At 45.2% G+C, this 25,135-nt stretch overlaps 2 protein-coding genes across 3 annotated transcripts in view; both read left to right on the forward strand.

The window, feature by feature from the left end:
- Nucleotides 1-5,280: 5,280 nt before the first annotated feature.
- The window catches only part of LOC122692498 (cationic amino acid transporter 3-like), a 31,468-nt gene continuing 11,613 nt past the window's right edge, over nucleotides 5,281-25,135 (forward strand). The window contains exons 1-2 of one of the 2 annotated variants that reach the window (XM_043900112.1): nucleotides 5,281-5,575; nucleotides 10,338-10,400. The gene's annotated coding sequence lies outside the window, so the exon portion shown is untranslated. Of the gene's footprint in view, nucleotides 5,576-9,220; nucleotides 9,361-10,337; nucleotides 10,410-25,135 lie in introns of those variants that run through there. The other variant, XR_006340675.1, reaches the window with a different exon arrangement.
- LOC122692495 (cationic amino acid transporter 3-like) lies at nucleotides 12,833-20,569 on the forward strand. Its single transcript, XM_043900105.1, has 11 exons — nucleotides 12,833-13,505; nucleotides 14,157-14,315; nucleotides 17,340-17,526; nucleotides 17,728-17,840; nucleotides 18,007-18,229; nucleotides 18,401-18,540; nucleotides 18,649-18,751; nucleotides 18,948-19,144; nucleotides 19,346-19,512; nucleotides 19,785-19,893; nucleotides 20,057-20,569. The coding sequence occupies exons 1-11, from the start codon at nucleotides 13,133-13,135 to the stop codon at nucleotides 20,140-20,142; spliced, it is 1,857 nt and encodes a 618-aa protein (XP_043756040.1). The 5' UTR covers nucleotides 12,833-13,132; the 3' UTR covers nucleotides 20,143-20,569.

The raw sequence follows: 25,135 nt of genomic DNA on the forward strand, positions 1-25,135 counted from the left end.
CCAACCATCTGTCATCCCCTTCTCCTCCTGCCTTCAATCTTCCCAGCACTGGGGTCTTTTCAAATGAGTCAAGGCTTCTCATGAGGTGGCCAAAGTATTGGAGTTTCAGCTTCAGCATCTGTCCTTCCAATGAACACCCAGGACTGATTTCCTTTAGGATGCACTGGTTGGATGTCCTTGCAGTTCAAGGGACTCTCAAGAGTCTTCTCCAAAACCACAGTTCAGAAGCATCAATTCTTCAGTGCTCAGCTTTCTTTATAGTCCAACTCTCACATCCATAAGTGACTACTGGAAAAACCATAGCTCTGATTGGACGGACCTTTGTTGGCAAAGTAATGTCTCTGCTTTTTAGTACACTGTCCAGGTTGGTCACAGCTTTCCTCCTGAGGAGCAGGCGTCTTTTAATTTCATGGCCGCAATCACCATGCAGCCACAGGGTCTTTTCCAATGAGTCAGTTCTTCGCATCAGGCGGCCAAAGTATTGCAGCTTCAGCTTCAGCATCAGTCTTTCCAATGAATCTTCAGGACTGATTTCTTTTAGGATCACAGACGAGACAGAAATGCTTAAGAATTCTCCCACAAAAAAAAAAAAAAAAAGAATTCTCCCACAAGAGGGAGCAAGCAGAGTGGAGCAGGTGTAGGGAGAGAAAGACAGGAAACCCCAGGAATCACCACCACCGTCAAAGAGAATAATACTCCAGCTGGAGGGAACCACCACAGACTGAAGGACAAGTCTGCTCCTTCAAATGTGAGAGCACTGATGAAAGACTACAAAAACACCCATAAAAATCAGGCAGATGTGCCATCACAAATAAAAACACTGCGTTTCCAATAAGCTACAACCTGGATGAGCCTGGCGGCCATTATGCTAGTGAAGGCAGTTCCACAGGAAATGACGCAGACCGGAAGGTTCCACTGAGTGAAGCCCCTGGAGGGTCAGGTTAAGAGAGCAGAGTGGGGGTCGCCAGGAACTGCAGAGCAGCAAGGGGGAATTTCAGTCTAATGTGTACAGTTTCAGCTTTGTGAGATGAAAAAAAGGTCAAGAGATTGGTTATACAAACTATGAATGTGCTTAACACTTTTTTTTTGGTCCTTAACAGTTTTGAACTGGACACTTAAAATGGTTAAAGTGGTAAATTTTATATTGTGTGTATTTTAGCACAATAAAGGCCATCTCAGAACTACCCTTGAGGGGAACCACAGAAGAGTCAGGGCTGATAGCTGCACTGCAGGTGTTTCCTCCCGACCCCATCTCCACCCCAACAACCTGGGGTGAGGACTGTCTTCTGTGCTCAGGACTCCCCGCTTCAGTTCTTGGAGATGTCTCAGCTCCAGCCACGCACGGCTTAACCTCAGCCTCCCTGACTGCCCCAGTGCTCCAGGCTCTGCTCCAAGGATTCAGTAAGTCTCGGGTCACCCTCTTCTGTGGGAGACTGGGCGCTGAGTTCACATCCTCCCAAGGAGACCTCTGCAACCCCAGAGTGCAGGGGTTAGCCCAGCTCCAGCCTGAGGGTGGAGAGACTCGTTTTCTAGATGAAAGTGTCTGTACTCTGTGTGTGTGTGTGTGTGTGTGTGTGTGTGTGTGTGTAAGGGAAGGTGCGGGAGATTAGATCAGTGCTGTGAGACTCTAAGACAATTTTACTCATGTTCAAATAATATTAGAGATTAATTACCCTTCAGTATGGGTTATGATGTGGGCCACTGATTTCAGGCTCCTGTATTCTTCTGGCCTTTGGAATGTATGGGTTCCTCCTCTTCTGTAGATATTCAGGTAACTGTAAGGGACTGAACACCCACAGATTTAGGTTTGTGTGGAGGACCAATGCTTGCTGACTTATAGTCAGTCCCCTTTGGGTTTGCTACACCCAGTAACTGTGTGAAGCTTGTGCTATTACTTATGATGGGCAGCAATTTTTTAAATGGTGATAAAATACACATAACATAACATTAACCAACTTAACTGTTTTAAGTGTACAGTCCAAAAATGTTAAGTATATTTACACGGTTGTGCAGCCAGTCCCTGGAACACGTTCTCCTGTGTCCCCATTGAACGATAACTCCCCAGTTCCCCCTTTACCTCAGCCCCTGGCCAACCACCATTCCACATTTGTCTCCACGGCTTTGACTCTTTCAGTACTTCATAGAAGTGGAATCATGCGATATTTGTATTTTTGTGACTGGCTTATGTCATTCAGCATAATGTCCTCAAATTACCTCCACATGGTAGCATGCGTCAGAAGTTCCTGCCTTTTTAAGTCTTAGTAATATTCCACTTGGGTATAGACCACCTTGTGTTTATGCAGTCCTTCCTGGATGAATGTTTGTGATGCTTCCAGCTTTCAACTTTCCAACTTGCCAGAAGAATCCTGTGGTTAGAGGAGTCTGGCAGGCTACAGTCAATGGGGTCACAAAGAGTCGGATACAATATGGGTGACTTTAATTTTCAACTTTCAGCTCCTATGAATAATGCTGCTGTGACCCTGGGTGTACAAATATCTCTTTGAGAATCTATTTTCATTTCTTTTGGGTGTACTTACTGAAGTGGAATTGCTGGATTGTTGCAAATTATTTTTAACTTTGGAGCAACCACCATGTGTTATCCAGAGCAGGTGCACCATTTGACATGCACAAGGGCTCATCAGCAGAATTTAAACAAGAGGAAAACATGGGTCTAGAGAACTAAATGACTTCCTCAAGGGCACAAAGTGTTGGCAGAACTAAGATTCTAATCAGAGCTTCCTGGCTCTTTGAATGCTTGCTCTGAACCAAAGTGCTAAACTTGGACTTTGGAGTAACAGTGGTGGAAGCCACCTGGCAGGTGACTTCTGTTAATTGGGTCAGTCGAGCCTCGCAGAGCCCTGTGGTGAGGTGTATTTCATGCCTCAAAGAGCAGGAAACAGGGTCCTGCCATTGCTGATTCAGAATGGAGACTAGACCTCTCTCCCTCCAGGCAGGTTTTTTTTGGAGGGGAATATAATTGCTTTACAATGTTGTGTTGGTTTCTGCTTTACAACCACGTGAATTAGCCGTGTGTACACACACATCCCCTTCCTCCTGGACCGCCCCCTCCCTCCCACCCCCTCCCACCCTCTGGGTCCACACAGAGCCCCCAGCCGAGCCCCCTGTGCTAACAGCAGCTTCCCACCAGCTGTCTGTGGTACACGTGGTCGCGTATATGTCAATGCTACTATTTCAGTTTGTTCCCCACCCCTCCCCGCCCTGTGTCCACAAGTCCATTTTCTACATTTGCTTCTCCATTCCTAACCTGTAAATGGATTCATCACTATCATTTTTTCTAAGATTCAATATACTTGCATTAATATACACTCGGTCAGGTCACACAGAGTGAAGTAAATCAGAGACAGGCTGCTCTGGTTTGTGTGTGTGGGCATTGGGGGAGAATGGATACATGAATATGTATGGCTCAGTCCCTTCCCTTTTCACCTGAAACTGTCACAACATTCTTAATCGGCTCTACTCCAATACAAAATAAAAAGAGAAAAGAAAAAAAAGAGGCCACTCTGGTTTGATGATTTGACTGAGCCAGGCTAGAGTCTGTCCCTCCCTACAAATTCCATTTCATTCTGTCCCAAAGCAGAGTTCCAATTTCATGTCAGTCTGCAAACAGTGAAACAGAAAGCTACCAGGTTTCGGGATCCTTGGTGAAGATTGTGTGGAGTGTGAGTTCTCTGATCATCAAACCCCTTAAAGACACTTCGTCCCTATCCAAGAAGGCAGGGAATAATGACAATAATAACCTCCCCTGAATTACACAGGACAGCAGGACAGAGACGGTGTCCTGATTTTGTGCAAAATCAGACCAACTGAGAGGTGTGGGAGTTTGGATGGGAACCAGCAGAGCAGGTTGATTTCAATTAAAAAATCATCATTCTTATCCACTCAGCTTTTACCAATTAAGCAGCTACTGCGTGTGACTGGGACTGTACTGGAATCTTTTGCTTCTGAAGAAGCAGAAAGCTTTGCTTTCTACGTTCTTTTGCTGATCTAATAATTAATTTGACATGGCACAAATTAACAAATTTGATTTGTTAAGTGTGAGAGTCCCATAGAACTCTTTCTGCTTAATTTATTTTTTAATTGGAGGATAGTTACTTTACACTGTTGTGCTGTTTCTGCCATACAACAACTCAATTTAGTCATAATTATACATATATCAGAGAAGGCAATAGCACCTCACTCCAGTACTCTTGCCTGGAAAGTCGCATGGACGGAGGAGCCTGGTAGGCTGCAGTCCATGGGGTCGCTGAGTCGGACACGACTGAGAGACTTCACTTTGGCTTTTTACTTACATGCATTGGAGAAAGAAGTGGCAGCCCACTCCAATATTCTTGCCTGGAGAATCCCAGGGACAGGGGAGGCTGGTGGGCTGCTGTCTATGGGGTGGCACAGAGTCAGACACTGAAGCGACTTAGCAGCATACATATATCCTCCCCCTTGAGCCTCCCTCCCCTCCCCCAACCCACCCTTTAGGTCTCCACAGAGACGGGGCTGAGCCCCCTGTTACATAGCAATTTCTCATCAGCTCTAATTTACACCCGGAGGTGTATGAATGTCAGGGCGACTCTCAATTCGCCCCACCCTCTCCTTCCCCACTAGTCTGTTCTCTGCATCTGCCCCGGGGGGCTCCCAGGCACAGAGGCCTTTCTGTCTTCCGTTTCTTGCAGGCAAGACTCCGGCCGTGATGACCTTCCATGCGTTCCAAAGGGCAGATTTGCACAGTTGCTGATCAAGGGAGGAGCAGCCCCAGAACCAGATGAGATTAAAGGGACCAGAGAAGGTCATCAAGAGTGGGAGAGCTGACCACCACAGGCCCCGGGTCCCCCGAGATGAGATGAAGGGAGTGCAAGCCCTGCTTAGCCCGCAATCTTGTCAGGGACCCCGCCTTGGACCCACAGTTGTAAAAGCCCTGATTAAATTCCCTGCGGTTGAGACACATCACTCTTTTCAGGCAGAAGCCTGGTGTGTCTCCCTTTGCCCAGTAAATAAGAAAGCTGTCCTCTTCTATTTCCCCCAGAATTGGCCTGGGGGTTGATTTGGCATCTGTGTAGAGAGTCTGAGTCTTTGGTAACACTGGAACAGTCCAGTGTGGAAACAGAAACCAGAAAACCGGCCAAAGGCTAACATAGACCGGGAAGGACGGCCCCGTATGAATGATTTACCTGCATGTTTATGGAGCTCCTCCTCATGGGGTGGGGGACCCCACACCCTTTCCCTTTGGGTGTGTAATGGCCTTGCTTCTGTCTTAACTGAACAAACTGTGCTCGTCTGCTTGTTGGGCTGAGTATAATACACATTCTACCTGTTCCTGTTTTTGATTTTTACAGTTTTTGCCTCCGTGAGAAATGCATTTTTCAATGAGGGCAAAAGCTGGGGGGACCTTGTTCTGAGCCTCTAGCCCCTGGTGGACAAGCAGCTAGGATTCCTGGTTTACATCCAGGCCCCCCACCCTCACCCCAGGTCCAATTCCTGGGCAGAGAACGAGGCTCTGGCTTCAAACCACCGCTCACGGCTGACTCTCTCCAAGATCATTGGTGCTGAAACCCGGGATTTCAAGGTAAAGCCGGTCTCCCCAGACTGTTGGCTGGAGACTTCTGAGTCTCTCTCTCTCTCTCCATGAAAACTTGCTCTCACTGTCTGCTTTGTTCTCTTTCCAAGACCCACAGGTTTCGATCAAGATCCGCTCAGTGAAGGAGCCCAAGTTTTGGTTTTTCTCTCTCCCCTCCCCCTCTCTCTCACTCTGCCAAACCACACCCCCAGCATGTCCCTGCCTTCATCAATGTCGCGAGCAAGGCGCTAGGAGCCGTAGCTCACCTCCCACCACCTCCAAGAAATTGCTCCCTGCTACACCCACACTTTATCCCCTGGCCCCACTGCCTTTCTCTAATTTTTTTTTTTTCCCCTGTGATTTCCTTTCCTACTTTACTCAAGAAACAAGATTTCTTTTTCACCTAAACTTTATGTCCCCTTCAGTTTTACCCCAGATGCCAAACAGGGTGATAGACTTGCGGTGCTCCTGCTGTTTAATCTCCCACCGTGGCCGGTGCCCACAAATCCTCTGGGAATCCTCCTGCCTCCAGGCCCTCAGGCCCTCCAGCAAGTCCCCCCTCACTCCAGGCAAGGGACAGCCTGATGGACGGGCCACATTCCAGCAGACCTCATTGCTGCAAAAGACGCCTTTCAGGAAAGTCTTGGCAATGTCTCCCAGGAGGGACTGGCCCTCCAGAGATGTCAGGTCAGGGATCAAAGGTAGAGCAGAGGAAGCTCAAAATCCCACCAAGCACAGGATTTGAGGGAAATCCAGAAAACACTCTGAGCCGCCATCAGGTGCCCCCTAGGAATGCTTCTGGCTTCTCTGGTAGCTTGGACAGTAAAGAATCTCCCTGCGATGCAGAAGACCTGAGTTCAGTACCTGGATTGGGAAGATCCCCTGGAGAAGGGAATGGCAACCCCCTGCAGTATTCTTGCCTGGAGAATCCCATGGAGAGAGCAGCCTGGTGGGCTACAGTCCATGGGGCTGCAGAGAGTCAGACAAGACTGAGCGACTAACACCAACCCTACCAGGAATGCTTCTGGGATGCAGGACTTTATTTCCAAGAGTGCAGTTCTTGGTTGCAGGCTGCTCACCATGGAGAACCCCCTTTCTAATCCAGAGAGGCGGGAAAAGGAAAACTAGGCTTTGCTGTAATGTTGCCTGGCCTTTATTTAAGTTGGGGCATGAAAAAATTTGGTCTCTCACTTTTAATGCTGCTGCTAAGTTGCTTCAGTCGTGGCCGACTCTGTGCGACCCCATAGACGGCAGCCCACCAGGCTCCCCTGTCCCTGGGATTCTCCAGGCAAGAACACTGGAGTGGGTTGCCATTTCCTTCTCCAATGCATGAAAGTGAAAAGTGAAAGTGAAGTCATGTCCGATTCTTTGCGACCCCATGGATTGCAGCCAACCAGGCTCCTCTGTCCATGGGATTTTCCAGGCAAGAGTACTAGAGTGGGTTGCCTTTGCCTTCTCTGCTCGCTTATAATACTATCCTACAATTAGATATGCATTGCCAAAGTATGGGAACATGGATGGAGGTTAACCACCCTACATTATAAACGATCCCCTTTAATCTTCCCCCAAATCTCAGGGGAGAAATCAAGCTTTCCCCACTCCTGCAAGTTCGCTTACTTCTTCAGACTGTTCTGATCAGCCAAATGAAAACAATGGAATACACACACACAGACATATACACCCGTAAACAAAACCAAAACAGCAAAAAGCTAAATAAAGCACAAGAGATAGACCCGGCAAGCAAAGGGAACCAAAATTGATAGACACCAGTTACAAAGAAAATTAACTAAAGCACAAGCTAGAAAATAAAACCATATCAAGGTGCCAGCTGGGAAATAAAGCAACGGAAACAAAATAAACATGGTGAGAAAAAGAAAGAAAAGGAAGAAAAAATAGAAGAAACAAAGTTAAATAGAGGTAGATAAAGATTTATGTATATTAAAGAATAACTACAACAGGAAAATAGCAGTAAGAAAATCCAAAGAATAAATGTAGAAAAATAATAATAATAAAATTTAAAACTTTAAGAATTAAAAAGGAAAACCCCATAGAACCACAGAAGGCCAACACAGAGGCAGAAGTATAAATAGGAAATAAAAAGTGTGATTAAAAAAAACTCTCCCTGGAGGGTAAAAAAATTCTCAAAAGCTTAAGCAGATTTAATAGTACTAATAAAATCAACTACTATAGCAACACAGTCGGGGGTGGGGGGAAGGAAAAAATCCAGAAGTAACTAGAGAACAAAGTTAAAGTATAAGAATAATAAATGCTTTTCTTGGATCTCAGCTGTTAGCATATTTTCTGTTGCTGGGAGTCTCCATGCACCTCGCCTCCCCGGGATGCCCTCCAACACTGCGCTGGTCTCTGGCCCTGCTGCGTGGGCAGCTCAGACTCTAATCTGGTCCTACTCCTGCGTGTTCTTGCCTCCAAGGTCCACAGCTGCCAGAGCTGTGTGTTTTCTTCTTCGGGAGCGCTCGGTGTCCTTTCATATACTCCAGAGACACAGAGTCCGCTCCTTGATCGAGTGGATTCAATCTGCAACTTGTGCAGCAGGTGGGAAGGTTCTGAGTTCTCCTCCTCAGCCGCACTGCCCCTGGGTTTCAGCTGTGGCTTGGTCTCCACCTCTGCCTGTGAGTCGTCCACAGGGCTTTGCTGCTGAGGCTGCCCTGGAGGGCGTGGGTCTGCCCCAGGGAGGACGGGGTGCGGGGGGTGCAGCTGCTGGGGTGGCAGGGCCCGGGGCACCAGGTGCTCAGGGGAACTGGTGGCTAGGGCCGCAGGAAAGGGCTTTTTCTAGCCTCTGGCAGCTCAGCCCCAGTGAGGATCCAGCCTGGGGGTGGCACAGCTGCTTGCATCGTGGGAACTCTGGGGCCGCCGAGTGTGCAGGGACCCCAGCTGTCTCAGCCGAGGGAGCTCTGGTTCTCCCAGGGTCTCGTCCTGGCCTCTGGCAGCTGCAGTCAGAGCGCCTCTGTGGCCCGTCCTTCTCTATGCACCCGGCTCCCTCCCCAGTGAAGGCAGGGAAGGGCCAACCTCTCTCTGGGGACTTCCACTGTCCAGGGCTGACGTGTGGGGACAGAGAGGCTACAGCGATAGCTCCACCACCTGTGAGTGACTCAGCAGGATTGCCCTGCCTCCATCAGTTCAGTTCAGTTCAGTCGCTCAGTCATATCTGACTCTTTGTGACCCAATGAACCGCAGCACACCAGGTCTCCCTGTCCATCACCAACTCCTGGAGTCCACCCAAACCCGTGTCCATTGAGTCGGTGATGCCACCCAACCATCTCATCCTCTGTCATCCCCTTCTCCTCCCACCTTCAATCTTTCCCAGCATCAGGGTCTTTTCCAATGAGTCAGTTCTTCAAATCAGGTGGCCAAAGTATTGGAGTTTCAGCTTCAACATCAGTCCTTCCAATGACTATCCAGAACTGATTTCCTTTTGGGTGGACTGGTTGGATCTTGTTGCAGTCCAAGGAACTCTCAAGCGCTTTCTCCAACACCACAGTTCAAAAGCATCAATGCTTTGGCACTCAGCTTTCTTTATAGTCCAACTCTCACATCCATACATGACTACTGGAAAAACTATAGCCTTGACTGGACGGACCTTTGTTGGCAACGTAATGTCTCTGCTTTTTAGTATGTTGTCGAGGTTGGTCATAACAGGCATTTCCCATTGCCCCACGTCACCTCAGGCCCTCTCCCCACAGTCAACAGCAGACCTCGTCCTGGGATCGCTCCACAATCCCTCTGCTCCAGCTCCCAGCCCTGCACCTTCTAGGGGACTTGCGTCCCTGTCTGTGGTAGTATGGCTGCGGCTAGGATCGTCTGCATGATTCTCATTGCATTCAGACTTCACAGATCAGCTTCCCTCATAGCTCAGTCAGCAAAGAATCTGCCTGCAATACAGGAGAACTGGCTTTGATTCCTGGGTCATCAGGAAGATTCCCCTGGAGAAGGAAATGGCAACCTCCTCTAGTATTCTTGCCTGGGGAATCCCATGGACAGAGGAGCCTGGCAGGCTATAGCAAGAGTCATGCCTTAGTAACTGTACCCCCACCACCACCATCTCAGGTCAGCTGCTTCACCCTCAGCCTCAAGTGCTTCTCCCCTGTCCCCTGAACAGTTTCCTCACCCTCCAAGGGTGCCCACGTGGGGACTGGACCCCTGCTTCAGTCCCCCCACCTGCCAAGGGCATGTCCAGTCCTACTAACTCTCTTTCCCCCTACTTCCTTCACCCCACTGAGTTTTGTGTGGTTCTATATATTCTTCTCCAGTGGCCAGGTGCTCCTGCCTGCTCTCAGCTGCCATTCTGCAAGATCTCCTGTGTCTGAAGGTGTCTTCCTGATGTATCTCTGGAGAGAGACGAACTCCACATCCACCTGCTCCTCTGCCATCTCGTTCCCCCTCATCTGGTCAAACTAAGACCCCCATCTCCCCAGAGGGACGATTCCTGCTGGGACAGCATTTTATCAGCCAGTCTGCCATTCTTATCTGGGCCAATTTGAGCACTATCTGGTCTAAGTTTTAGCTATAAAACTTTCACTAGAGAAGAGAAAGATGACATTTTATTATGACATGGTGTGGCCACAAAATTCTCTGGACTCCAGAGAAAACTAGCTAAGATAAAACTTTTTGAAACTGGGGGCAGGGGAAACCCCAAACAACAAAAACAACCTCCCCAAACAAAAACAAACAAACAAAAACTGGTTCTTTTTGCATGTGCAATTAGAGAAAGCTAGCTTTTAAAATACTTTTATTATTATTTTTTTTTTTTCAGAATTCTGACACTGAGAGAACAAGTCCTGTAGAAGAACATGACTTTCCCTGTGCCTTAAGATCACACTCTCAGGTACATTTCTCTTATCTAGTCTAATAATCTCCAGTTCCTGAGACTGAGGGGGAAATGGAAAGGAAGTCTTTTTAAACTTATCCTTATTAAAACTGTTGTCTATAAACCAGTGAGTTTTATAATACCTGATTCATGACTAAGTTTAGAAAATGAACCCGTAAGATCCCTATCTGGATGTATGCATGTCTCAGTATTTGTCTTTGTTATGGATTTTTGAGATTAATTTGTAAAGGAGCTCTATTAAATTGGCTTAAAGAAAAGTAAGCACTTACAAATCAAACAGTTCTAAAAATAAGAGACATTAAACTTAATGAATTTCAGGTTCATGTGATCTGGGAAATATTCAGTGTTAAATATCAGATATGAAAGTTAAGTCTCAATATGGACTTTAGAGTCTTATTAATCCCTCTTAGTATGTCTTCAGAGGCATTTATATTAAATATAATACTTTTATTGTACCTGAATGGACTGAATGTCATTAAATTAATGCCATGTATGTTACAACTTTTGTCAGCAAAACCTAACTTGGTATAGGATAAAAGCGTTTGAGTGAACACTTTGGATATAATTATGTCTTAGGTTTTCCAGATTTTTGGTAACTTGGAACTACAGAGATTTACTAAATCAAGTCAAATAATAACTTATTAAATGTCTAAATTATTTTTAAGATAAAATACTAGAACATGGATCACTGAACAAATCTACATTTACCTACTTTTGTCTTCTTGGGAGAGCAAAACTAAAAACCTTGGGTTTATTGGACATGCTTTGTATTATGTTGGGAAAAGAAATTGCAAGTTGGGAAAATGCAACCAATGGAATATGCTCTTAAATTTCCCAAACAAAAATTGCTAATATGACCAGTGGTTCACAATTGCTTTCTTCTCTGTTTTCAATATAGGTTAAGGTTTTAAGAGCTGAGGATTCTACTTGAAAGGTACTTAAAGCTACTAGAAGCAATAAAGGAAATATTTTAGAATACAGTAGGAAAGTTGTGGTAAGGGAGATACTGCACATGTGCAGAAAGGCTCCATGGGCATCAAAAAGAGGGGGGCACCATTGCATAACAGGTGATGCCATGGACCCCCAGAGGCTGCTGGGCTGGTATCTGTCTTGGAAAAAAAGTTACACACACATGTTGGTGAGGGTCCTAGAGCAGGACAGGACCTAATTGGGTAACGGTAAAACAAAACTGGAAGAAATGCCCTGTATGAATGATTCAGCTGTCTCTTTTCAAAAACTTGTTTTATTTATCTGTTTATTTTGGCTCTGATGGGTCTTCCCTGCTCTGCAGACTGTTCTCTAGTTGCACAGAGCAGCGGCGAGTCTCCAGTTGCCGCGTTCTGACTTCTCACTGAGGTGACTTCTCTTGCTGTGGACCAGAGGCTCTAGGGCTCCCTGGCCTCCCTAGGTGCTGCGGTTCCTGGGTCTGAGAGCACAGGTTCGATTGTCATGACACATGAGCTTAGCTGCCACATGGCATGTGGGATCTTCCAGGACCAGGGATGGAACCTGTGTCTCTGCTATCGGCAGGTGGATATTTATCACTGAGCCACGAGGGAAGCTTTGATTTAACTGCCTCTTTAAGGGGCTCCACCACTTTAGGGAGGATGCCCACACCCTTTCTCTCCAGGTGTGTATCTCTGCCTTGCTTCTGTCTTAACGAAACAGCTTCTGTCTGTGCTTTCCTGTTTGTTGTGCTGTGTCTCCGATAATACAATTTTTAAAAAAAAAAAATCATTTTGCCTCCTTGAGAAATGCAGTTTTCAATGCAGGCAAGAGCCAGGGAAACCTTGTTTCTAGCCTCTAGCCCCTGGTGGATGGGCGGCTAGGATTCCTGGTTTTCGTCCAGGCCACCCAGGTCCAGTTACTGAGCAGAGAACTAAGACTTTGCTTCCAGCCCCCACTCATGGCTCTCTCTCTCTCTGTCTCTCTCTCTCTGCCTCTCTCTCTGAGATCAACCTCATTCAGTTTCAGAAGATGGGAACTGCAAATGATTGGCAAGCAAATCTTTGCCATTCCATGCTGACAAGTCTTTCAAAGGCAAGAAACTATGTCATAACAGCTCTTTTTTTCTGACATAGGTCCCGTAATCTAAACTATTATGAGCCATGAAGGGAGAGACAAAAGGCTTTTCTTCAGGAGGTAGCATCTTAATTGCCTTCAGTTCAAAACAATCTACAAGACAAAGTGGCACATTTTAGAGTGGAAATTCTGCCCCCCACCCCCACCACTTCTTTTTAAGCAATGCTTCCAGTATATAATAATAATATATTATTTGAAATATATTTAAAGATGCTGAAGCTCCAACACTTTGGGTACCTGATGTGAAGAGCTAACTCATTTGAAAAGACCCTGATGCTGGAAAGATTGAAGGCAGGAGGAGAAGAGGACGACAGAGGGTTGGATGGCATCAGCGACTCGATGGATATGAGTGTGAGCAAACTCTGGGAGATAGTGATGAACAGGAAAGCCTGGCATCCATGCAGTCCATGGAGTTGCAAAGAGTTGGACAAATGTTAGTGACTGAACTGAACTGAACAGATGTTTAAGAAACCATATCTCAGAGACAGGGAACTTGTCAATGTGTCTTTTTTCACCTGCTCCCCATCACTCCCCTGCTCCCTAGAACTGGACTCCCAGTGCCAAGGGCACATGGACTTTCTTGATGGTTTGCCGTGTCATTTTCTCAGCAGATCTGACCCTCCTCAACTTTATCTAGGATGTTGTGTCAGGATGTTCACCAATTTGGTCAAAAGCTGGTCCGCAGGCGGCTACTGGAACCCAGGGAGGGGTTTGAGAGGCCCAAGGCTGATCATCTGAACACTCTGGACCTGGTGGCCTTGGGTGTGGGCAGCACCCTGGGAGCTGGTGTGTACATCTTGGTTGGAGAAGTGGCTGTGTATGAGGCTGGACCAGCAACTGTCATCTGCTTCTTTGCGGCCGGAGTGTCGACTCTTTTGTCCGGGCTCTGCTACGCGGAGTTGGCAGCCTGGGTACCACGCCCCGGTTCTGCGTATCTCTACAGCTACATCACCATGGGTCAGCTGTGCGCCTTCATCATTGGCTGGAACCTCATCCTGTCCTTTGTCATGGGTGAGATGATGGGGTGGGGGAAGGTGGGGCTTAAGGTCAGAAAATTCAGAGGGGAATTGGAGTGTTGCTGATTCATGAGGTCTTTATTATCCACCTTGTGGAGTGAAGTGGGTAATGTTAGAGGAACTTTATAGCTAGAAACTTTATTCTACTTGGGTCTACGCTGCTTTCCTGAAATGATGGGAGCTAGAACCGAGAAGGAAAGGGACCTGTAGGGAGTGGGTGAGAGGAAGGCATGTCCCACAAGCTCCTCCCCTCAACGTAGTGATGTCTCTGCTCAGCTGTTTCCTCTTTTTTTTTTTTTTTTTCCAGCTGTTTCCTCTTATCTCCTCCCAACATATTAAATTGGAGAAGGAAATGGCAGCCCACTCCAGTATTCTTGCCTGGGGAATCCCATGGACAGAGGAGCCTGCCAGGCTACAGTCCATGGGGTCACAAAGAGTTGGACACGACTAAGTGACTAACAACAACAACATATTAAATAGTTGACCTGTTCTGTGAATCATCTGGGTCTACTCTCTCCACTGCATAAAAGGAAACATTCTGAGATTAGGGATTTTCTCTGTGTGTTTTCCCCCAAATACATTGCATTGTACAAGGTCGGGGTGCAATTTGTGTTTGTCAATGGGTCTTCATCTTTTGCTGCTGTAGCGACTGCCTGTGAGGCCAGAGCCTGGAGCTACGCCTTTGACAGCCTGATTGGGAACCACATCTCTCAGGCGTTACAGGAGATGTTCTCCCTGCATGTGCCCCACTTCCTGGCCACCTATGTCGACTTTTTTGCCTTCGTCCTGGTGCTGCTGCTCACAGGTGAGACAGAGGTCAGCTAAAATGGGATGTGGAAGGGGAGCTGGGTACAAAAGGCTTGGGGTTCCAGATGGTGGGAGGCATAGGGCTGGAATGAAGTGTCTGAGATAAGAGAGACAGGAAGGCAAGGCACAGGCCAATGTTTTCAACCCTTGGCAGTATTGACATTCTGGGTTGAATTATTCTTTAGTGTAGGGGGCTATCCTGTTCATTGCGTGTTTTGCTTTCAGTCGTTGTCAGATCCTGAGTGGCAGCCCTGGTCTTTGTTGTTTAGTTGGTAAGTCACTATCTGACTCTTTACCACCCCATGCAGTGTAGCCTACCAGGTCCCTCTGTCCACAGGATTTTCCAGGCAAGAATACTGGAGTGGGTTGCCATTTCCTTCTCCAGGGGATCTTCCCGACCCCAGGATCAAACCTGCATCTCCTGCATTGGCAGGTGGATTCTTTACCACTGAGCCACCAGGGAAGCCACCACTTGTCTTTACTCACTAGAGAAATTGATGCCCTCCACCCAAAGTATGACAATCAGAATGCCTCAAGATATTGCCAGAAGTCTCTTCAGAGACAAAGTCATCCCCATCTGACAATCATTACTTAGGCTTATAAGTTTCTTCCTTGTACTGACACTGAAGATGTTTGTTTAATTCAGAGGAAATTCACACAAAATAAAATTAACCATTTTATTGTACTCCCCCAGTTTACTGAGATATAATTGATATACAAGATTATATAATTTTAAGATGAGGAAAGTGATGATTTGATAGACCTGCCTACTATGAGATGACTGCCACAATAAGAAATTAGCCATTTGCAAGTGTACAATTCTGTGGGACTTTTATTACATTCACAGTGCTGTGTAACCGTAACCTCCATCTATTTCCAAACATTTTCATCACAACAAAAGTAAATCCTTAAAGATATAAACGTAAGACCAGAAACTATAAAACTCTTAGAGGAAAACATAGGCAAAACCTTCTCTGACATAAGTCACAGCAGAATCCTCTATGACCCACCTCCCAGAGTAATGGAAATAAAAGCAAAAGTAAACAAATGGGACCTGATTAAACTTAAAAGCTTTTGCACAATGAAGGAAATGATAAACAAAATGAAAAGATAGCCTTCAGAATGGGAGAAAATAATAGCAAACAAAGCAACTGACAAAGAATTAATCTCAAAAATATATAAGCAACCCCTGCAGCTCAATTTCAGAAAAATAAATGACCCAATCCAAACATGTGCCAAAGAACTAAACAGACAGTTCTCCAAAGAAGACATACAGATGGCTAACAAACACATGAAAAGATGCTCAACATCACTCATTATCAGAGAAATGCAAATCAAAACCACAATGAAGTACCATCTCACACCGGTCAGAATGGGTGCTATCAAAAAGTCTACAAACAGTAAATGCTGGAGAGGGTGCAGAGAAAAGGGAACCCTCTTACACTGTTGGTGGGAATGCAAACTAGTAGAGCTGCTATGGAGAACAATGTGGAGATTCCTCAAAAAACTGGAAATAGAACTGCCATATGACCTAGCAATCCCACTCCTGGTCATACACACCGAGGAAACCAGAATTGAAAGAGACACATATACCCCAGTGTTCATCGCAGCACTGTTTACAATAGCCAGGACATGGAAGCAGCCTAGATGTCCATTGGCAGACAAATGGATAAGAAAGATGTGGTATATATACACAATGGAATATTACTCAGCCACTAAAAAGAATGTATTTGAATCAGTTCTAATGAGGTGGATGAAACTGGAGCCTATTATACAGAGTGAAGTAAGCCAGAAAGAAAAACACCAATAGAGTACCAGTTCAGTTCAGTTCAGTCGCTCAGTCATGTCTGACCTTTTGCAACCCAATGAATCACAGTACGCCAGGCCTGTGTCCGTCACCAACTCCTGGAATTTACTCAAACTCATGTCCATTGAGTCAGTGATGCCATCCAGTCATCTCATCCTCTGTCGTCCCCTTCTCCTCCTGCCCCCAATTCCTCCCAGCATCAGCGTCTTCTCCAATGAGTCAACTCTTCACATGAGGTGGCCAAAGTATTGGAGTTTCAGCTTCAACATTAGTCCTTCCAATCAACACCCAGGACTGATCTCCTTTAGGATGGACTGGTTGGATCTCCTTGCAGTCCAAGGGGCTCTCGAGTCTTCTCCAACGTCACAGTTCAAAAGCATCAATTCTTCAGCACTCAGCTTTCTTCACAGTCCAACTCTCACATCTATACATGACCACTGGAAAAACTATAGCCTTGACTAGACAGACCTTTGTTGGCAAAGTAATGTCTCTGCTTTTTAATATGCTATCTAGGTTGGTCATAACTTTCCTTCCAAGGAGTAAGTGTCTTTTAATTTTATGGCTGCAATCACCATCTGCAGTGATTTTGGAGCCCGAAAGAATAAAGTCTGACACCGTTTCCACTGTTTCCCCATCTATTTCCCATGAAGTGATGGGACCAGATGCCATGGTCTTAGTTTTCTGAATGTCGAGCTTTAAGCGCATTTATATGGAATTTGGAAAGATGGTAACAATGACCCTCTACGCAAGATAGCAAAAGAGACACAGATGTATAGAACAGTCTTTCAGACTCTGTGGGAGAAGGCAAGGGTGGGATGATTTGAGGGAATAGCATTGAAACAGGTATATTACCATATGTGAAACAGATCGCCAGTCCAGGTTCAATGCATGAGACAGGGTGCTCAGGGCTGGTACACGGATGGGATGACCCTGGGGGATGGGATGGGGAGGGGGGTTCAGGATGGGGAACACATGTACACCCATGGCTGATTCATGTCAATGTATGGCGAAAACCACTACAATATTGTAAAGTAATTAGCCTCCAACTAAAATAAATAAATTAAAGAAACAAACAAAAGGAAACCCTGTACCTGCTGAGCAGTCACCGTCCACCTGCTACTAATGCCCAAACCCCAGCCCCTGTAACCACGAGTTTCCTTTCTGTGTCTATGGATTTGGTTATTTTGGATGTGTCATATTCTATCTTTCCCGCAGGACTGCTGGTTCTGGGAGTTCATGAGTCAGCCCTAGTTAGCAAAGTGTTCACAAGCTTGAACCTTTTGGTCCTCAGCTTCGTGATCCTCTCTGGCTTCATTAAGGGAGACCTGCACAACTGGAAGCTCACGAATCAGGACTACTCACTGAACACATTGAACACATCTGGATACAGTGACATCTCTAGGTTAGGAGGGTCCTCTTGGCCAACTCTTGCATGTGGATGGTGCAGAGCTGGGAATGTGGTGGAGACTAAAGAGACCTGGGCTGATGGATCCAGGAGATGGGAGTCCTGGAGGCCAGCACTTGTGGTATTGAAGGAGGAGCCCAGAAGAGGTGACTGAATTCACCTCACCCACCTTCTTTTTTGTTCCTTCTCTCACCGTAGTTTGGGCCCTCTGGGTTCTGGAGGGTTTGTGCCCTTTGGCTTTGAAGGGATTCTTCATGGAGCGGCGACATGTTTCTACGCCTTTGTTGGCTTTGATGTCATTGCCACTACAGGTAACGTGGTCACTGTGTGTCCTATCGAGGGTCTGGGCAGGTAGGGCTGTCCTTGGGTGTAGGGGTTGGAAGAAGGTTAGACTGCTTTTGGAGGTGCAAGAAGGAAGGGGATTTTGTGCTTTCATTCCAGTATCTTTCTGAACTCAATACTGCACCCATCTCGCAGGGGGTGAAGTCCCAAATCCTCATCGTTCCATCCCCTTGGGCATCGTGATTTCACTCTCCATCTGCTTTTTGGCATGTTTTGGTGTCTCGGCGGCACTCACCCTCAAGGGGCCCTACTACCAGATTCAGCTTGAGAGCCCCTTGCCGCAGGCTTTTCTCCACGTTGGGTGGGGCCCTGCCAGATATGCTGTGGCTGTTGGCGCCCTCTGTGCTCTTACATCCAGGTCAGTGTCTTTTTTTTTCTCCCCGTCTACTGTCAGATGCTCGGGTATCCCAGTCCTTGGGATTGAGAGACAAGAGGGAAGGGTATCTTGCCCCTTGTAGACTAAGGAGCAGAAGCCATTCTCTTCCGTGTTTCTCCACGTCCTCATGTGTGTTTCCATTTTCTTTTCCAGTCTCCTGGGTACTATGTTCCCCATGCCTCGGTTGATCTATGCAATGGCAGAGGATGGGCTCCTTTTCCAGGGCCTTGCTCGGATCTATACCCGCACAGGCACGCCCATCATGGCCATCATATTTGCTGGAAGTCTTACAGGTTAAGGAAAAAAAAAAATCCACTCTGTCCTTGATCAATTTTCTAGACTTGTATATTTCCTCTGGTTTCTCACTCTCTCCATCCATCTTGTTTGTTCCCTCATTCCAGGGGTCATGACTTTACTCTTTGAGCTCAGTGATCTTGTAGACCTCGTGTCAACTGCGATGTTACTCGCTTACTCCCTGGTAGCATTTTCTGTCCTTGTCCTCAGGTGAGACTCCAGTATAGTTTGACTGGGGTGAGGGGAGAGAGGTCTTTTATTTGTCCAAGGTTGATGGGGAGATAATCCTTTTCTGCCTCCCATGCTGCCTTCCAAATGTCCTGTTATTAAGTTGGGAAAGATTAGACTGTCTGTTGTTGGATGAGTAGGGGCTGCTATGAATATTGACTTAATATTTCTACTTCAGGTATCAGCCAGACCAAAACTTAAGCACCAATGAGGCAACAGAGGAGGAAATTGATATTTCTCTGCTAGAAGCTAGTCGTTTTGAACCTCGGCCTGAAGCAAGATCCTCAAACATTCTAAAGAGTCTCTGGTGCCCCAGTAACACCATCCCCACTGTGAAATCTGGGCAGACTGTCTATTGGTGTGCCTTCTTGCTTGGTTAGTGGTGGGATTTCTCATTGGTTGTATTCTGAAATTAACAGAACGGGGAGGGCAGATTGTGTCGGGAAGTTGAGGAAGAATCTTCCAGATAAGATGACCCTTCATGAGGTGGGCAGTTACAGAGATGGGTGTGACCCAAGGTCCTGACATCTTTGTCTTCTGGCTCCAGCCTGTTCTCCTCCTCCTTGACCCCTGCAGTTCTCCTGCTGACCATCCTGAGCCTGATCCTGGCCCAGTGGCCCAGCCAGGTGTTCTCTGGAGACCCCGTGCTCACAACAGTGGCTGTGCTGCTGCTGCTGCTCATCACTGGGGTCACGGTCATCATCTGGAGGCAGCCCCAGAGTCCCTCTTCTGTTTACTTCAAGGTAAGTGATCTTATGGGCTCAGAATGTCCACCTTGAGTGAATGAAGTCAGCCTCCTTTGAGGTCTAAACATCTTTGTCGGCCCAAGGAATAAGGCAAGTTGCTAAAAACCATCGACCCTTCTCTGATCCACACTCGGTGCTTCACATACACAGTGTCAGGAGGCACTGAACTCACAGTCTGAATAAGATTGTGGTCGCCCTATCCATACAGGGCAGCGTCTCCCTCTCAGACGTCTGGCCTGTGTTCAGGGATGAACTGACTCTGCCCACAGGTTCCTGCTCTGCCTGTCCTCCCACTGGTGAGCATCTTTGTGAACGTTTACCTGATGGTGCAGATGGACACTGGGACCTGGGTCCTATTTGGCATTTGGATGGGGATTGGTAAGTGGCTTCCTTGGAAAATAAGACCTGTTGAGAGACTGAATCAAATCATCTCCCTACTACTTCTCCCCTCCTGTCAGACATCATAAAAGGAGGCCTATTGGACATTTGTAAGTGAGAAGAGTGCCAACTTTTCTTTCTCACTGTCTCATTTGCCTACTAGGATTTGCCATATACTTTGGATACGGGATCAGACACAGCCTGGAGAACAGTGAGCCACAGCCACCAGCCTCCACCTCGCAGACTTGACAAAAACATTCCTAGTGATGAATGAATGATGAATCTGTTTCCACAAGAACAGATGTTGTGTGGAATCCTTCTATGCACTGGAGGTATCTTGTGGTTCAAGGGGCATTTTGAGCCTCTATGGAGCTTGAGGTTGGAATGCATTTAGAGCCCTGTGTTCATTGGTAGTGGACAAAACGGCTTCAGAGTTGTATAATTTTAAGTTTTCCAAGCTTAGTATGCATGTAGAAAAGTGCATGCTTCATAAGTGAGTAGCAAGATCAGTTTTCACAAAGAAAGTACAACAATGGAAACATGATCCTGAGGAACTAATAAAATATTAATGGGCACATGAGAAATAGTTTCTTGTGTCTCATTTCCAGTGCAAATACAGATTGTAATCTGGGAAGGAAATGCAGGTAACTATATATTGTGTCAAATGTTACACCTCAAATATTAGGACAGAAATATGTTGAAAGTAAGAAGAAGGGAACATATACACTATGCCAATAGTAACACAAGAAAGCTAAGATAGCTATATTAATATAGGAAAAAGTAGAATTTAAGAAAAAGATAATAACAGATAAAGTAGATCATTCAGTAATGATACAGGGAAAAATTTCTCATTTTTATTTTTTCCCCCAGCTTTATTGAGATATAGTGTAACATTGTGTAAATGATCATTTTTCTTTACTCTTGTTGCAGAACCTTAGAATTACACAGTAAAGTTGATGAGGAAAAGTTCTTAATTGACTAAAAAAAAAAAAAAAAACACAAAAACAACCAACCCACAACAGCAACACTTGCATTGCTAGAGGAAGGGAAATGGAATGAGAGATAACGGTTGGTTGATACATGCTTACAGTTGGGTGGAACTAAGAGATAGAAAGTGAACCTGGCAAGTCAAGATAAAAAGTGATCACTGCAGACAGAATGCTTGAAATTGGGATTACACACTTTGACAATGTTGGTAATAATGAAGCATAGGATTTTTTGTGGGAATGAAAAACTGGAGAAGAGTGAAGGGGAGATAAAGGTCAAGAAACTGAACAGCAAAATTGTTAGCTGAATTAAAATATAAATGTAGGAGGATTAACAGAAATAGAAATATCACTGTCTTGCAAGTTCTAATGAAATTACAGTCTTAGGACACAATTAAACCGGAGACTGACTTTGCTAGGTGAAACTTTGATGGAACAGGTTGACATCACCTGATTATCTGATTCTACCCTTCCTGATGTCGGACAACCAGACACCAATAAAGAACACTTTCTGGAACATAGCCCTGATGAAAAGTTGAATCAGAATATAATTACAGATGTATAGAACAGACTTTAGGACTCTGTGGGAGGAGAGGGTGGGATGATCTGAGAGAATAGCACTGAAACATGTATATTATCAATTGTGAAACAGATCACCAGTCCAGGTTTGATGCATGAGACAAGTGCTCAGGGCTGGTGCGCTAGGATGAGCCAGAGGGATGGGGTGGGGAGGGAGGTGGGAGGGGGGGTTCAGGATGGGGAACACATGTAAATCCATGGCTGATTCATGTCAATGTATGGCAAAAACCACTACAGTATTGTAAAGTAATTAGCCTCCAACTAATATAAATAAATTAAACATTAAAAAATTAATTAATTAAATATTTTTTTTAAAAAAAGAATATAATCAAATTTTGGATGAACTACCACCTCATAGCAGACATAAGGGACAGATTCACATTTCAGCTGAAAATGCAGTCAGCCAAAACTGGAATGTGGGCAGTTCTCCAGGAAATAAAACGGTGCACTCTTTGTAATATTAGTAGAGGGGATTCCTTGGTGGTCTAGTGATGAGGACTCTATGCTCCCACTTCTGGATACTCAGGTTCCATCCCTGGTCAGGGAACTAAGATCCAGTGAACTTCAAAGTACAGCCAATAAAATAAAATAAATGGTATGACCCAAACAGGAGATTCATTAATTAATTCAAAAAGATCACTCATACAGGCATATCTTGAAAATATTGCTGGTTGGGTCCAGACCACCTGAATAAAAAGAATTGGCAATGAAAAGAGACATAATTGCTTAAGTTTCCCTGTGCATGTGTAAGTTATGTTATATTACACTCTAAGTGAGAAATTGGTTCAGTTCAGTCGCTAGGTCATGTTCAACTCTTTGTCACCCCATGGACTGCAGCACACCAGGCATCCCTGTACATCACCAACTCCCAGAGTTTACTCAAACTCATGTCAATTGAGTGAGTGATGCTATCCAGCCATCTCATCCTCTGTTGTCCCCTTCTCCTCCGCCCTCAATCTTTCCCAGTATCAGGGTCTTTCCAAATGAATCAGCTCTTACATCAGGTGGCCAAATGATTGGAGTTTCAGCTTCAACATCAGTCCTTCCAATGAACACCCAGGACTGATCTCCTCTAGGATGGATTGGTTGGATCTCCTTGCAGTCCAAGGGACTCTCAAGAGTCTTCTCCAACACCACAGTTCAAAAGCATCTATTCTTTGGCGCTCAGCTTTCTTTATAGTCCAACTCTCACATCCATACATGGCTACTGGAAAACCATAGCCTTGACTAGACGGACCTTTGTTGGCAAAGCAATGTCTCTGCTTTTTAATATGCTGTCTAGGTTGGTCATAACTTTCCTTCCAAGGAGTAAGCATCTTTTAATTTTATGGCTGCAACCACCATCTGCAGTGATTTTGGAACCCAAAACAATAAAGTCAACCACTATTTGCCATGAAGTGATGGGACTGGATGCCATAATCTTAGTTTTTCAGAATGTTGAGCTTTAAGCCAACTTTTCCCTCTCCTCTTTCACTTTCATCAAGAGGCTTTTTAGTTCCTCTTCACTCTCTGCCATAAGTGTGGTGCCATCTGCATATCTGAGGTTATTGATATTTCTCCCAGCAATCTTGATTCCAGCTTGTGCTTCTTCCAGTCCAGCGTTTCTCATGATGTACTCTGCTTATAAGTTAAATAAGCAGGGTGATAATATACAGCCTTGATGTACTCCTTTTCCTATTTGGAACCAGTCTGTTGTTCCATGTCCAGTTCTAACGGTTGCTTCTTGACCTGCATACAGATTTCTCAAGAGGCAGGTCGGGAGGTCTGGTATGACCATCTCTTTCAGAATTTTCCACAGTTTATTGTGATCCATACAGTCAAAGGCTTTGGCATAGTCAGTAAAGCAGAAATAGATGTTTTTCTGGAACTCTCTTGCTTTTTCAATGATCCAGCAGATGTTGGCAATTTGATCTCTGGTTCCTCTGCCTTTTCTAAAACCAGCTTGAATATCTGGAAGTTCACAGTTCATGTATTGCTGAAGCCTGGCTTGCAGAATTTTGAGTATTACTTTGCTAGTGTGTGAGATGAGTGCAATTGTGCAGTAGTTTGATCATTCTTTGGCATTGCCTTTCTTAGGGATTGGAATGAAAACTGATCTTTTCCAGTCCCATGCCCACTGCTGAGTTTTCCAAATTTGCTGGCATATTGAGTGCAGCATTTTCATAGCATCATCTTTTAGGATTTGAAATAGCTCAACTGGAATTCTATCACCTCCACTAGCTTTGTTCATAGTGATGCTTCCTAAGGCCCACTTGACTTCACATTCCAGGATTTCTGGCTCTAGGTCACACCATCGTGATTATCTGGGTCATGAAGATCTATTTTATACAGTTTTTCTGTGTGTTCTTGCCACCTCTTCTTAATATCTTCTGATTCTGTTAGGTCCATTTCTAACATTTCTGTCCTTTATTGTGCCCATCTTTGCATGAAATGTTCCCTTGGTATCTCTAATTTTCTTAAAGAGATCTCTAGTCTTTCCCATTCTGTTGTTTTCCTCTATTTCTTTGCATTGATCACTGAGGAAGGCTTTCTTATTTCTCCTTGCTATTCTTTGGAACTCTGCATTCAAATGGGTATATCTTTCTTTTTCTCCTTTGCTTTTCGCTTCTCTTTTTTTCACAGCTATTTGTAAGGCCTCCTCAGACAGCCATTTTGCCTTTTTGCATTTCTTTTTCTTGGGGATGGTCTTCATCCCTGTCTCCTGTACAGTGTCATGAACCTCCATCCATAGTTCATCAGGCACTCTGTCTATCAGATCTAGTCCCTTAAATCTATTTGTCACTTCCACTGTCTAACCATAAGGGATTTGATTTAGGTCATACCTGAATGGTCTAGTGGTTTTCCCTACTTTCTTCAATTTCAGTCTGAATTTGGCAATAAGGAGTTCATGATCTGAGCCACAGTCAGCTTCTGGTCTTGTTTTTGCTGACTGTATAGAGCTTCTCCATCTTTGGCTGCAAAGAATATAATCAATCTGATTTCAGTGTGAGAAATAACAATCTGTAAAAAAAAAAAAAAATTACTGTGCATACCTTGATTTAAAAATATTCCTTTCTAAGATATGGTGAACATTAACTGACAACACAGTGGCCACAAATCCTCAATTTGTAAAAAGTGCAACATTGGTAAATAGTGAAGTAAGTGTATACATGTATAATCAATATGCATAAAATACCTGTATAAGATACATGGATTAAATGTACACTTTACTTGCTTCACACAAAAAAAGTTAAGACCTACTTAGTTAAAGGAGACAACTGGAGCCTGACTACACGTCTCTCCAAAGCATCACGTCCAGACCAGGTGTCAGGCAAATTCTCCTGAGAAGAAATGAGATCTAGGGGACTTGCCCGGTGGTTCAGTGGATAAGAATCCACCTGCCCATCCAGAAGGCATAGGTTCAATCCCAGAAAAGTTCCACATGCTTTGGAGCAGCTGAGCCTTTGTCCACAACTACTGAGCCTGCACTCAAGAGCTCAGAAGCCACTGAAACAGCAGCCCCTGCAAGCCAACCGGAGAGTAGCCCCCACTCCCCGCAAACAGAGAGAACTCGCACGCAGCAGTGAAGACCCAGCACAGCCAAAAAATTAATAAATAAAGGAATGATAGAAATGAGGTCTCCTTTGTCTACTAATGATCAGGTTGTCACCCCTCCAACTCCTTCTGTCTGGGCCATT

This window comes from Cervus elaphus, chromosome 4 (assembly GCF_910594005.1).
Source record: "Cervus elaphus chromosome 4, mCerEla1.1, whole genome shotgun sequence".
Lineage (NCBI taxonomy): Eukaryota > Metazoa > Chordata > Mammalia > Artiodactyla > Cervidae > Cervus > Cervus elaphus.

Excerpts from the sequence above, each read along its gene's own strand:
- LOC122692495 (XM_043900105.1), top strand. The coding sequence starts at position 13,133 with ATGTTGTGTCAGGATGTTCACCAATTTGGTCAAAAGCTGGTCCGCAGG. Across the intron at positions 18,230-18,400 it reads CTCTGTGCTCTTACATCCAG|TCTCCTGGGTACTATGTTCC; the intron begins GTCAGTGTCTTT and ends TTTCTTTTCCAG. Across the intron at positions 18,541-18,648 it reads ATTTGCTGGAAGTCTTACAG|GGGTCATGACTTTACTCTTT; the intron begins GTTAAGGAAAAA and ends CCCTCATTCCAG.